This window comes from Eschrichtius robustus, chromosome 13 (genome assembly GCF_028021215.1).
Source record: "Eschrichtius robustus isolate mEscRob2 chromosome 13, mEscRob2.pri, whole genome shotgun sequence".
Classification (NCBI taxonomy): Eukaryota; Metazoa; Chordata; class Mammalia; order Artiodactyla; family Eschrichtiidae; genus Eschrichtius; species Eschrichtius robustus.
The window spans coordinates 33,432,077-33,446,368 of record NC_090836.1 but is presented as its reverse complement, the minus strand read 5'-3'; the positions used below and the strand labels follow the sequence as shown (position 1 = coordinate 33,446,368).

The following is a 14,292-nucleotide window of genomic DNA, read 5'->3' as shown; positions in this document are numbered from 1 at the left end:
GAGCAAATGAGGTATTGTCATGTCCCATTTGCAAATTCTAGAAAATAAGACATTTTTAAACCAATGTGTAGAGATTTTAGGGAGCAAATTGTTTTCTGAATTTTTAGACAATTCAGAAGGCAATGTTATTTATTAAATTACTCTCAGAAATTGGGAAAGCTGTTCATCATGGTTCTAGATCACTTTTCTGTTCAATAAAGAACTTGTGGGAAAATATGTTAATATTTTAAACTACAACGCTTTCTAATATTAGTGAACCATGAAATTTTTCTAATACTAAAGATAGTGGATTTTTGCAAAAGACTGCAAAAAGACTCTAACTTTAAGTCTGAATATCTTGTTAATGCCTGATAACCTTTTAATATCCAACAGTCTATTATTCAAGAAAGAAATGAATTTATTGAACTCAAATATTTCTATAATGGGAAAATTATATTAACAATCAATAAAATGCAAAAATAACTAACATTGTTTTGTAATTATTTAGTACTTTCAATCTATATTTATTTTTGCTTGTTGTTGAAGTGATTTTGTGTAGTGCAATGCAGATCTTAGATAAAGAAATGGAACTAACTGCATGGGAAATACATCCTAAGAAGTCCCTAACTCAAAGACAACATTTAAGGACCAAATAGAAGATGGTCACTATTACTTTTTTACTTAAATCCACTATGATTGTATCAAGTAACATTCCAGTGATTTCTAAATTGGCCATATAAGAATATCGGATTTTAAATGCCACATTAGTCTTGTTTAGTAATGGAAAACACCTGAACTGTCAGATCACTGTCACACTCTGTGACACTAGTTGTATCATCTGACGTTCCAGGTGTACCTGTTATAAAGGGAAAAAAATGGAAAAGTCTCATTCACAGAATTTCTTAAACTATGAGATAACCAGTTCTGATTTAAATTAACTTCCAACTAAAGATTACAGAGGTGTCTACTTTTCCATATCAGTAATAATTATTACCCTTTATACATTTCAATAAATGTGCTTTGACATACATTTATTCATTATTTCATTTGATCCTCATCACAATGCTACTCAATAGATTACATTACTCAGTTTTTACAGATAAGAAAACTAAGGTAATAGAGGTTAAATGATTCACTCACTTAATTACATGATATTGATTCTAGGAGTAGTGTTTGCATATGGGCACTGCTTGGGCAAGTTGTTTATATTTTTATTTTTTCACATCAGAAATGGTTATTGAATGTTTATCAAATGGTTTTTTTAGCCTCTATGTAGAAAACTACTTGTTTTTATTTCTTGTAGAGCTATTAGTACGATGAACCATTTTAATGGATTTTGTAATTTTGAAAAGCTTTCATTGAAAGTTAATAGGAATTATTATTAAACATTATTTTAATACACTTTTGGATTCTAATTTTAGCCATTTGTCTTTTGCTGTGCAAACTCTTTAGATGCTCTTTTTTTCTTTTTCTTTTTTTTTGCTTTTTTATTTCTCTTTTGATAGTTAGAAAGGTTATATTTTATAGTGATATTTTTATATAATCCCATTAGCATCCTCCCAATTTTCATTCAGATAGTGTCTATTGGTTGTCCCCTGTGGGCAGCAATAAAATTAACTCATAATTTCTTCTTTCCTTGTTCTCTTTCTCTTCTGTAGTTTCCAATTTAAGTAAATACCATTTTCTTTCTTAATGCTCATGTTTTTACTTAGTCATTTATACTTGGACGTTTTTACTTGGTCAAATACGTAACACTTATCTTCCACCTTTCTTTCAACCTTTGTTATAGTTTTAGAGCTACAGTTAAAAATAGTGTTACAATCTCTTTGTTTGTTTTCAAAGCATCTTTTTGCTGCTTAACACTCCTCCAGTGATTTCATTATGAAGGGCTCATGGCTACCTAATTCCCTGAATTCTTTCATGTTCCTATAGCTTTAATACTTGAATTACATTTAGTTAGCTATGAAAACCTTGGCCCACATTCTCTTTCCTTGGGGATCTAAATGCTATTCTACTCTTGTCTAATGCTAACCTGATTTTCTTTCTTTTTTAGTAACTGTCTTTTTCCTCAACATCCAGAAAATTTCTTTATCTTTCAAGCCTAACATTTTTCTAAAATAAGCCACAGAATTGACTGTTCAGGAATGATTCTTCCAGGTAGGTCCTTTCAACGTGTAGATTTGAATTTCTTTTTTTATTACAGGAAACTTAATCTGATTTACAATTTTAAACATTAGTTCTATTTCATTGCCTTTTCTTCTCCAGAAACTGCAATTATATATATATATATATACACACACACATACATATATATATATATATATATATATATATATATACACACACATATATATACATATATATATATAATATTTTTGTCTGTTTCCTATAACTATGTCCTACTCTGATCCACTTTACCTTTTTTAAAAGTGTCTGCAATTTTTGGGGGGGGGTGGTGATCTTTCCAATTCTACCCTCTAATCCCTTTCCCATACTTTCAGTCATTTATTCTCTGTTGGGTACCTTGTTATTTGGTCTTTACTTTCAAGAAAATTTTTCTTTCTCTTTCAATATCTCTCCTTAGTTTTCCTCAATTCCATCCAATTGTAATTTCCTCAATTCCAATCCAATTCCAATTTAACATCTTCCTACTATTTATCTGTTTTTACCCTGAGTTTTTTAGTTTATAGTTTTGATGTCTCTTTATATCTTCAGTTGTTTCTTTTTTAAGTTTGTGTTAATGTTATGTTTTTGAAACTGAGCAGAACCCAGATGGCTCCCCCAAGTAAAAAGGCCCTTCCATGTCCTCTGCCTCTTGTTTGTAGAAAATCTTAAATCTCCCAGGCCTCCCTGAGTCACAAAAGAGCAAGTTCAAGCAGTTAATGATTAGGGAATAGAGTCATAGAATCTTTCATTGTCCGGTGCGCATTCCTGAGTTGTTTTACAGATAACTATGACTGCCACCAGAGGGAAAAAGCTAACTTCATGATGACCAGAATGTACCCATGACATAGGCTGGCCTATGTCAGCCATCTATAGCTAGCACAATTCCAAGAACTGGCCTCAAGAGAATGGGATTAACATTATTGCTCATAATAATCTATATCTTTGTGGGCATCAAAATAATTATAACTTGCTCTGCCTACAAATGTAAGCAGGCAACTAAAATTATCAGCAAAGAGATGCTACAGACCCATGTCAACATCTTCCACTCTAAGAATATGGTGCCATATGTCAACATGAAGAAGTTACAGAACATGGACCTTCACCCCTAATCCCAGAGAAATAGAATGATGTCTGACAGTGGGGATTTGTAAGAACTTCCTTTCCCCTTTTCTGTTGCCTGTTTCTGTTCCTCTCAAACCTTATAGAAATGAGATCACTAGGCAACATTTAACTTAACTCCTGACTTATGCCCTAATGAATGCACACAATACCTTGCCTAACCTGTTGATTCTTTCCCTAGATTAAAAGCAGTAGGAATGAAGAATTAAGTAGTTAAAGAGTGACTAGCTTTCTACACCCAGACTCCCCCTTAGCAATTCTGCAGGTAGACAATGCAAGCAAGAAAACATCTGAAGAAAAATCATGAGGAGTTAGGCATTCTGCAAGCAATGGAAAATGATACAGAACCTAACATTTTGCCTCAATGATTCACTGAGATTCTTTCCCCGTTTTCCCTTTAAAAACTGTCATGGCCGAGTAGAATCTTTGGAATTGGTTCTGGGACATGAGTCCACCTTCTCCTCAGATTGCTGGCCTTCTGATTAAAACAACCTTTCCTTTCTACCAACACTTCCTTCTCAAGTATTGGCTTTCAAGCAGTGAGCAGCCAAACCTGAGTTCAGTAACATTTTAGTGTTCCTCTGCTTTATGACTGGATTTTTAGAATTTGCTTGCTATTGCTGAAAATTTCTGAAAATGTATACAAAAGAATAGTTTAAAATAGATATTGGAATTTAATTTTTTTCATGCCTTTTTTTTTGCATTGTGTTTTCCTAAAACAACAATAGCAGGAGATCCTATGCAGTGAGGGCACAGAAGCTTCTGTGAGGTTCATCAGATTTCTCAGATCAAGCGCTTCCTCTTGTTACATTGAAGGGAACATTCTTTTATAAGCGGAGCTTTTTCTTTTTCTGTCTTCTAATTTTTAATTATTATACTGTTTTCTTGAGACCCTGAGCATTTTTTTTTCTTTTTCCATTGACATTCATTCTCCAAGGATTCCTTCACCTTCCAATATGCCTCCTTCCCCTTTACAAGCAGTTGCATGCCTTCCCAAGACTGCCAGTTCTCATTCCATGAACTCTCCAATCCTTTATTTCAACCTCACATTCACAAATGCTCTAACTTTCCAGATCCCAGATCTCTCAGTATTCTCTAATCAAGGTGAGGACCTTTCCTTCTGGAGGTGAACCCAGTTGATGCTACCTACATTCTACCACTATTAAAGACCTCTCTATACTTCCCTGTTCTGATGCTCTGACCTGAATCTTGGTTCCTCTATGAGTCCCAGAGCCCTCCTTTCCAGTCTCGAGGTTTTAGTCTTCTCTGTCCCCTCTAAATATTCTAGATGTGGGCTCTGTGTTGATATTTCTGGTTGGTGAACGGAGGTATGTGTAGCTTCTAATGTATGCAGCCACCATTTTCCTCTTTTTTAAAAAAAATTTTTTTCACAGGTTCCTTGAGTTTAAATGCTACTCAATTCTAAGAGCATCAGTGCAAATTAAGGATCACATCCTTAGTCCAGATCAGACACTGATGAGGGAAGTGTGGTTGAGAACTGCTGAAAAATCAGGTCCAGACTTGCCTGACTTCCCAGGACTTGTGGCTCCAGTGCCTGGTTCCCCAGGGGTGTTGCCACCTCCAGCTCCAGGGATTGCTCCAGGCAATATCCTAGGCATGGCTTAATTTTATAACGGGAGAAAAAAGCTAGCTAATTAAAATATAAAATTGGTCATTTTATGAAGATGGCCTGTGTAAGAACAAATAAAAATTTTGAATAAGAGGCTTAATTCTCTCTATTGAAAATAAGGGAAGAGACTTCCCCTTTCCTTTTCTTAGAGTATTTACTTTAGAATATCTGTAAATGTAAGTTCTTTTCAGTGTCTTTGAAATATATGTAAATCTTTCAAAAATACTAAATAAGCCTCTTGTCAGCTTAATGACCCAGAAATGTCTTTCTCAAGGACTTGAGCACTATCTCTTTGAAACATAAACATCTAAGAAGACAGTGGTCCTTCCCCCTCTAGATACAAAACTTTCTCCTATCATCAAGATAGAAGTTTATTTTTCTGTTGTATAAAACCAGTTATTAAATACCCAGATGTTCACCCAATTGCCAGGTGAATTTAGAATGAACTATGTGTAATAAATGGTGCTGTCAAGTTCTCTTACTTAAGGACTATTTTTCTTGAGAACATGCATGTAGCAGATTGTATTGGCTTGGTGAGATTTCTTTCTGTCTTTATAGAGCTTTAGTGAATTGGCTATAATTTGCATCACATTCTGGTTTAATGCTTATTCAATAATAAAACTGTTTTCTTTCTCTTCTACCTTTGGGGACAGGGTCTCTGGGTTGGGAGATTTTGTTTTCAATTCTATTTCCACAACGTCTGAAATATGATTGCTGTTTATTCCCCTGAAATTGAATACATCCCTAAAATTTCACTCAGCTTACTTATGTTTTGAGTATATTTGCTCAAGTTAAAGTGTATAGTTATAGACAAAGTATGTCTCCTGCCATTCCAGTAAACAAAGAATGTTGCCTGCCATCATGCCATCAACTACTGTGGCCTCCCCCACCAACAGTGTGCCCTCAGAGGAATTCAAGATGGAGAAAAACAGGATACTGGCCCTACATAGTTAAGATGAACACCTAAGGAATAATTTCAATGAGCCTAGACTCTTGCAACTTCCCATACACAGAAAAGCACTAAAATCATTAACTTGAGATGTCTGTTTTTTTTATGATTAGTTGTAATCTTTTGATGTAAGACTACATGTATTGTTTTCAACAAAAATTCTATATATCCTGGCTCCTCCCTTACCTCTTCGGAACAGTTCCTCAGAGCTATCTGAGAGGCTGTCTCATGGGCTATAGTCCTCAATGAGGTCCCTAAATAAAACATAACTCACAACTTTTAGGTTGTGTGCTTTTCTTCAGTCAACACAGTCATAGTGTACTGATCATAATGTCATATTCTTTTCAAAATAGAATAATTCTGTTGTCTTTAACCCCAACAAATCAGCTCTCTTACTAGAAGGTCCTCTTGAGTTCCCACTTCAACAATTGTCACTGAACATTTCCTCGATTTAGATTATCTTCTATCGGAAATGGTTTTTGCCTTTGTGTGTATATAAATATTCATTTCTCCTGCTCAAAAATCAAGTTCTAAGAGAATAAGTATCTTACTCTACTCCTCTCCTACTTTCTCTAAGGCACCCAGTGTGATGTGGGCACACAACAATAAATAACTCTTGATTTATTTCTGATCTTCATCAGTTTTGACATCCCACAAATAATAATAATTAAATTTTCCAGAAAACCTTGCCTCTGACAAAATTTTAAGTAAAGAAATCACATTTCTATTGTCTGGTTTTATTCTGATTATGTTCATTCAGTACCTGCTGCTCCAGAAGCGTTTTCACCAGCAGCTCCAGTGGTGGCAGCATTTTCCCTTCCAGTTGTTCCTAATTGAAAAGAACAATGGTTCTCAGTGGACATTAGGGTTGCCAGATATAGCATATCAAAATAGAGGACACCCAGTTACACTTGAATTCCAGATAAACAACAATCACATCCCAATTATTGCATGGGGCATACTTATACAAAAAAAAATTCTTATTTATGTGAAATTCAAATTTAAATGGCATCCTGTGTTTTATCTGGCAACTCTAGTCTACATAGATGGTTGTGATGAAAATGCTCAAACTATCCATATTCATTTGTCCTAAAATTATAACTGTTAAAGCCATAGCCATTCCTCAATTCACCTGAATTCCTCATGAGAACTTGGAGTCTCAGCTAAACTCCTGATGGAGCACCACCAAAGTGTCCAGGTGACCTGCACCTTGACTCTGACCTACCAGTTGGTCTGGAACCAGGGAAAGGTGGTCAGGCTGTGATGCCACTGCCAGTTCTAGTGGTAGTTCCAACAAATTCTCCTGTTACGCCTGATAAACAGTATTGGGAGAGCATATATATTATTATGACAATCCAGTACTGTAGTACTTTTGAAGGGAAGATTTGGAGAAACCAGAAAAAAAAACTTCTTGAAAATGTTAATCATGTTTATACTATTCTACATCCTACATCTTTTGTTGGATGGTATGTTATTAACTAATACTAAGTGCAATCAGTGGTATTCTGATGAAAGACTGTCCTTTTTGACAAAAGTCGTGGCCTCAGTGAGATCCTCTACTCACCTAACTTACCTTCAGATTGTGTCACTTCACTGCTTGGTGCTCTAGTTGTTTCACCAGATGATGATCTGGTAGTCTCTTTCAAAATAAATAATATATATCAAATTACATATATATTATATTATATATATATATATATATATATATATATATAAAGATCTTTAGTTAAGCAAACAGAGTATGCTGTTCTCTGCTTTCAAAAGTCTTGTCACACTTATACATTCTCAGTTCACTCTTTCCAAAAATTGATCATAAGAATCATCTGGGTTGCTTATTAAATATACAGATACACTAGCCCAGTGACTCTCAGCCCCAGCCTACACATTGGAACCAACTGTAAGGCTTTTAAAAATTATTTATGCCTGGGTCTTTCCTCCAGGAGTTCTGATTCAATTACTCTGTAAAAGCCTCTTCAGTATGTATTTTCAAAAATTTTTCTAGTCAATTCTTATTTGTAGCCAAGATTGCAAACCATGACTTTAGCCCCACTTCACATTCACAGCCTCAGAAGTCCAAAGGCAGGAGTCTTAGAATCTGAAACATAACACGCTTTGCTATAAATCACCTCTGAGCTAATGTTAGAGAAACACTGCCATTAATCCCATAAATGCAGGGATAGTGAGGTCACGAATATGTGCATTTACTAGTAATTAATAACTCAGAAGTGCTGGCAACTTCCCTAAGGTCAGTAAGAAGATGCCTCAGACTTCCCATTTCAATACCTGCTTGGCCTCCCGGGGTTGTGCCTGGGGTAGGTGAGTGTCCACTTGTGCTCTTGCTTCCATGCGTGGTTGTGAAACCCTCTGATACTCCTGGGGTCCCTGACACAACAGCAGGGAATGAGTATTACTTCCACTGTTGCCGGATTCTACATACCACTCTTCTCTAATGTGACCGAATTGAGGTTTCTCACATAAAAGACATCTTTAAATGATCCCCATGATTTCTGTGACTAGATGGTCTTATACCACATAGAGCTTAATCTTTAGTTCAACCTGCAATATGTTCAGTGCCATTTAACAGGGGTTAAGGAGCACATCCTGAATTGCCTAATTTCCCTGGGCTTATTGCTCCTGTGCTTGGTTCGCTGGGTGTGCCATCTTCCTCACCTCCTGTTGCTGGTGCAGTAGGACCCCTGTTCCTGTTCGTAAAGAATAGCAGTTTGAAAAATACCCTAGACATAAATCAACTCATGTAATCCTATAAAAATGGCCTGAGGCAGGTAATATTACTATTCCCAATTAACAGACATGGTTAAGTGACTTGCTCCAGGTCACCCAGGCAATCTAGACCTAAGTTCATACTTTAACATGTGCTTCTCAGAAGATCTGTGGTAAAAGAACAATTCTGTAAAAATTTCAGTCTTCCATATTGATGCTTTGGAAAAATGCCATGAAAGGAGAGAAATAAAATTAAAAAAAATAAATCCATACACAACATAAGCTTTTACTCAACAAATATAAAAATTGCTGTGTCAAATTGCCATGTTTCTAAATACTTGTTTTCTGTTTCTGTTCTTATCACTTCATGGACCAGTAACAAACAGTTCTGGATTGCACTCATTTGCAGACCAAACTTTGAGAAGCCCTGGACTGACTTGTCATTATCACCCAAATAATTCCCATTCAAATTCTAGAAAATATATACTAAATAGTCATCACCCTCAAATTTCAGTCAATTCACTGATCTAGTTAGAATTAAATAGTTTCTTAATTTGTGCTACTGTAGCTTATATCTTTCAACACATTATTTTTTATGCAAACAATATCTTATTCCAAAAAGTTTTTGACATAAATTTCAAATTGAGAAATTTACTAAGGGAAAATAAATGTAGGAAAAATAAAGTCAGGCCATGGATTAGTTAATAAATGCATAAAGAGAAATTCCATGCAAACACTATAAAATGGTTTTTAATGGTATATAAAGGAGTTTTGATTTATTCTAAAAGCAATCTGAAAAGTTGAAAGATTTTAAGTAGTGGAGTGGTATGATGACAGTTGAGTTTTTGTAAGTTCATTCTGGTGTGGTATCGACTAAAGTGTAAATTGGGAGGGAAGTGGGGAAGGGTGGGAAAGTTCTCAACATTGACAAGCATCCATTGCCTAAAGGGCTTGTTAATACACTGTTTGCCTGGCTCCACACTAAGAGCTTCTGATTCTAGGTAGGTAGGCCCCCAAATTTTGTGTTTCTAAAAAGTTCCCAGGAGCTGTGGATGCTGTTGGTCTGGGAACTGCACTTTGAGCACCACTGTATTAGAGGAAAGTGAGCGAGGTGGGTGCATGTAAAGACTAGGTGTAAAATGTTTAACACCTGAGCAAAAGCAGAGGCAAATGTGATGCACAGAGGAAATTTAAGAGTTATTCAATATTTAAAGTCACTAACTTGCAGCATAAGGGACAGGGTGAACTCAGGTTCATTTGTTTTTAATCAAGATCATCTACACTTAAAGAAGTCAATAATATTTTATTCATGAAACCAACAGTAGTTGAAATTTAGTCAGTGATGCACAAGGGCAAGCATACTCACTGACTTCTCTTGGATGTTTGCTCCTAGGCACAGATCGCAGAATTGTGGAGCTATGACAGAGGAGGCTAAGGGTCTGGGTTCTAATCCTGCCTCTGCCAGTTTTGAGAACTTTTATTATTTTCTTCCACTTGGGAAAAAAGACACCTAACTACCATGATGTTAATGTGGATTAAATTACATATTACATATTTCAGCATAATTCAGAAATTTCAGTGTGCCGTAGAAATGTCAGTAATATTTTGTTAACATATAAATGTTAATTTTTGAATTTTTCCCAAAGTCATCCAGATAACTTAGTGCTGACACCAGACCCCTGTTATCTAATGAACTCAGAGTACAGTTGTTCTTGACTTGAAAAGGAGGACTGCTTGTGGAAAGAAGCTATGGACTCATTTCTTTGTCTCACCTGCTCTGAAGCCTACGTCACTTGTGCTTCCATCTTCAGCGCCTGTGGTTGCACTTACTGATCGTCCAGTTGACCCTGATGAAGGTAAAGAAAAAACAAAGTTTTTTTCTGTTAAAAAAGTGCGTGCTGTCGACTCTCAAGGTAATGGGTGTATATGATTATGACATGATATTCAATAAGAAAGTAACTTGTGCAAAAACTAAAGAGTCTACATTTTAATTACATATAAAGAACATCCAAATCTGATTATACATAAGTCAGATACATTTATTTTGTAAAATATTGCACTGAGCAACATTGCCTGAAACCAGCTGCTTAGGGGTGGCTAGTATATTTGTTCTGAACTTAATTTACCTGATATGAGCCCAGGACTGGGGAAGGTGGGGCCCACTGCTCCTGTGGTGCCCACACTTCCAGCTGTGGAGGTGATAGGCACTGGAGTTCTAGTAATACCTGAGAAAAACATAAAGTGAACTTCTCGTCTCAAGTTTACTTGGCCTCTAATACCAATAGGTGATTTAACTGTTCAGTCAATTCCTACTATAGAAAATAGAATCATGAATCCAGTGACTTTCTGCAAAGAGTCCCTAAGATTTTTGTTCCATTATTACTATCCTACTAAGATTTTGGTTTAGTTCTTGCCATATGTTTTTTAACAAAGTCATGTTATCTTTTCCCACAAAAGAACTTGGGAAGAGGTAGGTCTGAAATTGTTGATACAGCAATAAAAGGTATGGATAAGCCTCTACTAACAGGAATATATGAGAATCCACATCCACTTGTCTTCATGGTTTAATTACCAAAACTGATAGATAAAGCATTTCTGTTCTCATTAATTTTGACATCCATAACCATTACAATTTCAGTTGATTTTTCCATTACTTGCAGATGAACATACACGCTAAAGTACTTGATGTTATGAATTACTGTGTAACAGATTCTTTGTTGCCAAGACATAAATGATAATAGAAAGAGCTGCCTTTTTAAGGAACCTCCGTTCCTTAAAAAACTACAAATAGAACTACCATACGACCCAGCAATCCCACTACTGGGCATATACCCTGAGAAAACCATAGTTCAAAAAGAGTCATGTACCAAAATGTTCATTGCAGCTCTATTTACAATAGCCAGGACATGGAAGCAAGCTAAATGTCCATCGACAGATGAATGGATAAAGAAGATGTGGCACATATATACAATGGAATATTACTCAGCCATAAAAAGAAATGAAATGGAGGTATTTGTAATGAGGTGGATGGAGTTAGAGTCTGTCATACAGAGTGAAGTAAGTCAGAAAGAGAAAAACAAATACAGTATGCTAACACATATATACGGAATCTAAGAAAAAAAAAGGCCATGAAGAACCTAGTGGCAAGACGGGAATAAAGACACAGACCTACTAGAGAATGGACTTGAGGATATGGGGAGGGGGTGGGGTGAGATGTGACAGGGTAAGAGAGTGACATGGACATATATACACTACCAAATGTAAAATAAATAGCTAGTGGGAAGCAGCCACATAGCACAGGGAGATCAGCTCGGTGCTTTGTGACCACCTAGAGGGGTGGGATGGGGAGGGTGGGAGGGAGGGAGATGCAAGAGGGAAGAGATATGGGAACATATTGTATGTGTATAACTGATTCACTTTGTTATAAAGCAGAAGCTAACACACCATTGTAAGGCAATTATACTTCAATAAAGATGTTTAAAAAAAAAAAAAAGAAAGAGCTGCCTTTGCCAAAATACTGATAGCTCTGTGTATTACAAAGTAGTAATCCACCCTAACAATTTTCAAAGTGACTGTGTCCATTTATTTTTACCTCATGATAAAATTGATAATTTATTTTATTATTTTAACCTCATTTATTTTTCACCTCTCAATAAACTTAATAATTAAAATAAAATCTTGAAATTAATTTCCCAGCTACTGCTAAGTTTTTTGTTTACTTCTAAGAACCGTTTACATTTCTATAAAATCGTTTATAAATGATTAATTTGCCTTTTTTCTTCAATGGATTCTATTTTACTTAATATAAATTTGAAAGATAATCTTAAGGAGTATCTATAACATTTGCCATAATAAACAAAAAATTCAGTACTGCAAAGTTTATTTTTTGCAAAATATCTTATTTCTGAAAAAAGTTTAAAATTCATAAAATTGGTTTTAATTAAGGAAGCAGTATGTTTGTGATTAATTATTAAAAATACTAAACTCCTCTGCTAAAATTTAAGTTTATTTACATAATGAATTATTCTTTAAAAAATTGTAGCTAGTAATAAATTTGACTTTACTGAGTATTTATTATGTATTACACGAAGCTGCACTATCACATCTACTCAAGTCCTGTAATGTAGATATTATATTATTCCTACTTAAAAAGTAAGAAAACTAATCTTCAGAGTGTTTGACGGACTAAAACTAGGGTCATACAGCTAGTAAGAAAAGAGAAGAGATTCTAGTTCTTATTTATCTGCTTCTGCTTCCCACTACACTCAGCTGGCTCTCTGTAATATCCTGGTACAATTATCTTCTTTCTATGATTGATGCAATTTTAGAATAAGCACATTATACAAACAAATAAAATTTATATACAACTTATATAAATTCTGATAAAATTTAATTTTTTGAGAAAAGAAAAATGCATTTTAAAATATCAAATTGTTATGTAACAGTAACCTACATTTTACTTATATGAATTAGTATCCCATTTAGTCAATGAGCTATTTTTAGTTTTAATAGAAACTTATTAAATAAGTTATAAATTTATTAAACTTATTAAATAAGTTATAAATTTATTAGAAACTTATTAAATAAGTTATTATAAGTTTTAACACAAGTCCCAATTTGAAACTGGAATCTGCAATTATGTGCTACTACTTCAATAACTGATTTAAATTAAATTTAACTTTTTTTTAAATATCAAAACACAAAAGCCTTAAGACTAGAATCTAGAAAACCATGTCCTGGATTTTAATCCTCTCTCTGTTACTTATTACCAAGTGACCTTCAACACACAACTTAACCTTTTGTGCTTCCATTTCCTCATTTGTAAACTGAGGAAAATAATGGTGCCCACTTCATAGAATTCTATATCAAATGAGGTAATATGTGTCAAATAATTATAATAGTGCTCAGTAAATATTAGCTCTGTGTCAAGATTTGTCAAACTAAACAGGAAAAAAAAATAATTGCCTAATTTTTCTTCTAAAAATAACATACTTATTGCAATGGTTGGCTAAGCATCTCTCAGGGCATTTTAACCCTTTGAAAGCCTTTACTGTATAGAAAAGAAAATATATATATAAGGCATGGGAAAAAGCTTAAGCTTTGCATATTGCTTCCTTTGTGCTTTTAAAGTTTTAAAGTCAAATACATCATCAATCTTCTTCTGAGCACCCAGGTCTTTCTCCTTCTATCTGGCAGGAATGCCTTTGATCTATCTGAAAAGGTCATTTAAATTTATGGAAGGAACTTTAAAATAACTTGTACAATCCTTTCAAGTTATAGGTGAGAAACAAAAACAAAAAAGTAACTAATGGCCAGTGAAAAGTACTTGATACAGGGAAGTATTTGATCTAGTACTTGATCAAAAGTACTTCACCCAGGGAACAAGATAATGGAAAAAAGGTGCCCTTCTGCACAGTCTCTTTTTGAAATAAATCTTACCTATTCAAGAATCATAGGTTTCTTTATGTACCACATTGATATCTTAAGACAACGCAGAAAATAAAAATAGAAGAGTTTTGGCTAAATTAAATTAACCCACTAATCATATTGGTTCAATTCAAAAGGACAAATATATTATCCAAAATGAAAGTATATTTAGAACATTGAGACTATAAACCAAATTTCTGGGTAAAATGGGTTCTCATGTCTAAGAAAGAAATCCTTCCATCTAATGTAGACAGTTCATGGGGAGGCAACACATGTTCAAAGTGATGTGTCTTCCTAGCTA

The 14,292-nt window shown here is 34.6% G+C and overlaps 1 protein-coding gene across 1 annotated transcript in view; it reads right to left on the bottom strand.

Moving 5' to 3' along the window:
- MUC19 (mucin 19, oligomeric) overlaps window positions 1-14,292 on the bottom strand; it is a 104,138-nt gene that overhangs the window by 52,145 nt on the left and 37,701 nt on the right. Inside the window, exons 28-32 of the mRNA XM_068561933.1 lie at window positions 10,691-10,789; window positions 10,337-10,411; window positions 8,127-8,225; window positions 6,607-6,672; window positions 4,790-4,885 (exon numbers count right to left, since the gene is read on the bottom strand). Of these exons, the coding sequence (XP_068418034.1) occupies window positions 4,790-4,885; window positions 6,607-6,672; window positions 8,127-8,225; window positions 10,337-10,411; window positions 10,691-10,789 (435 nt within the window). The remainder of the gene's footprint in view (window positions 1-4,789; window positions 4,886-6,606; window positions 6,673-8,126; window positions 8,226-10,336; window positions 10,412-10,690; window positions 10,790-14,292) is intronic.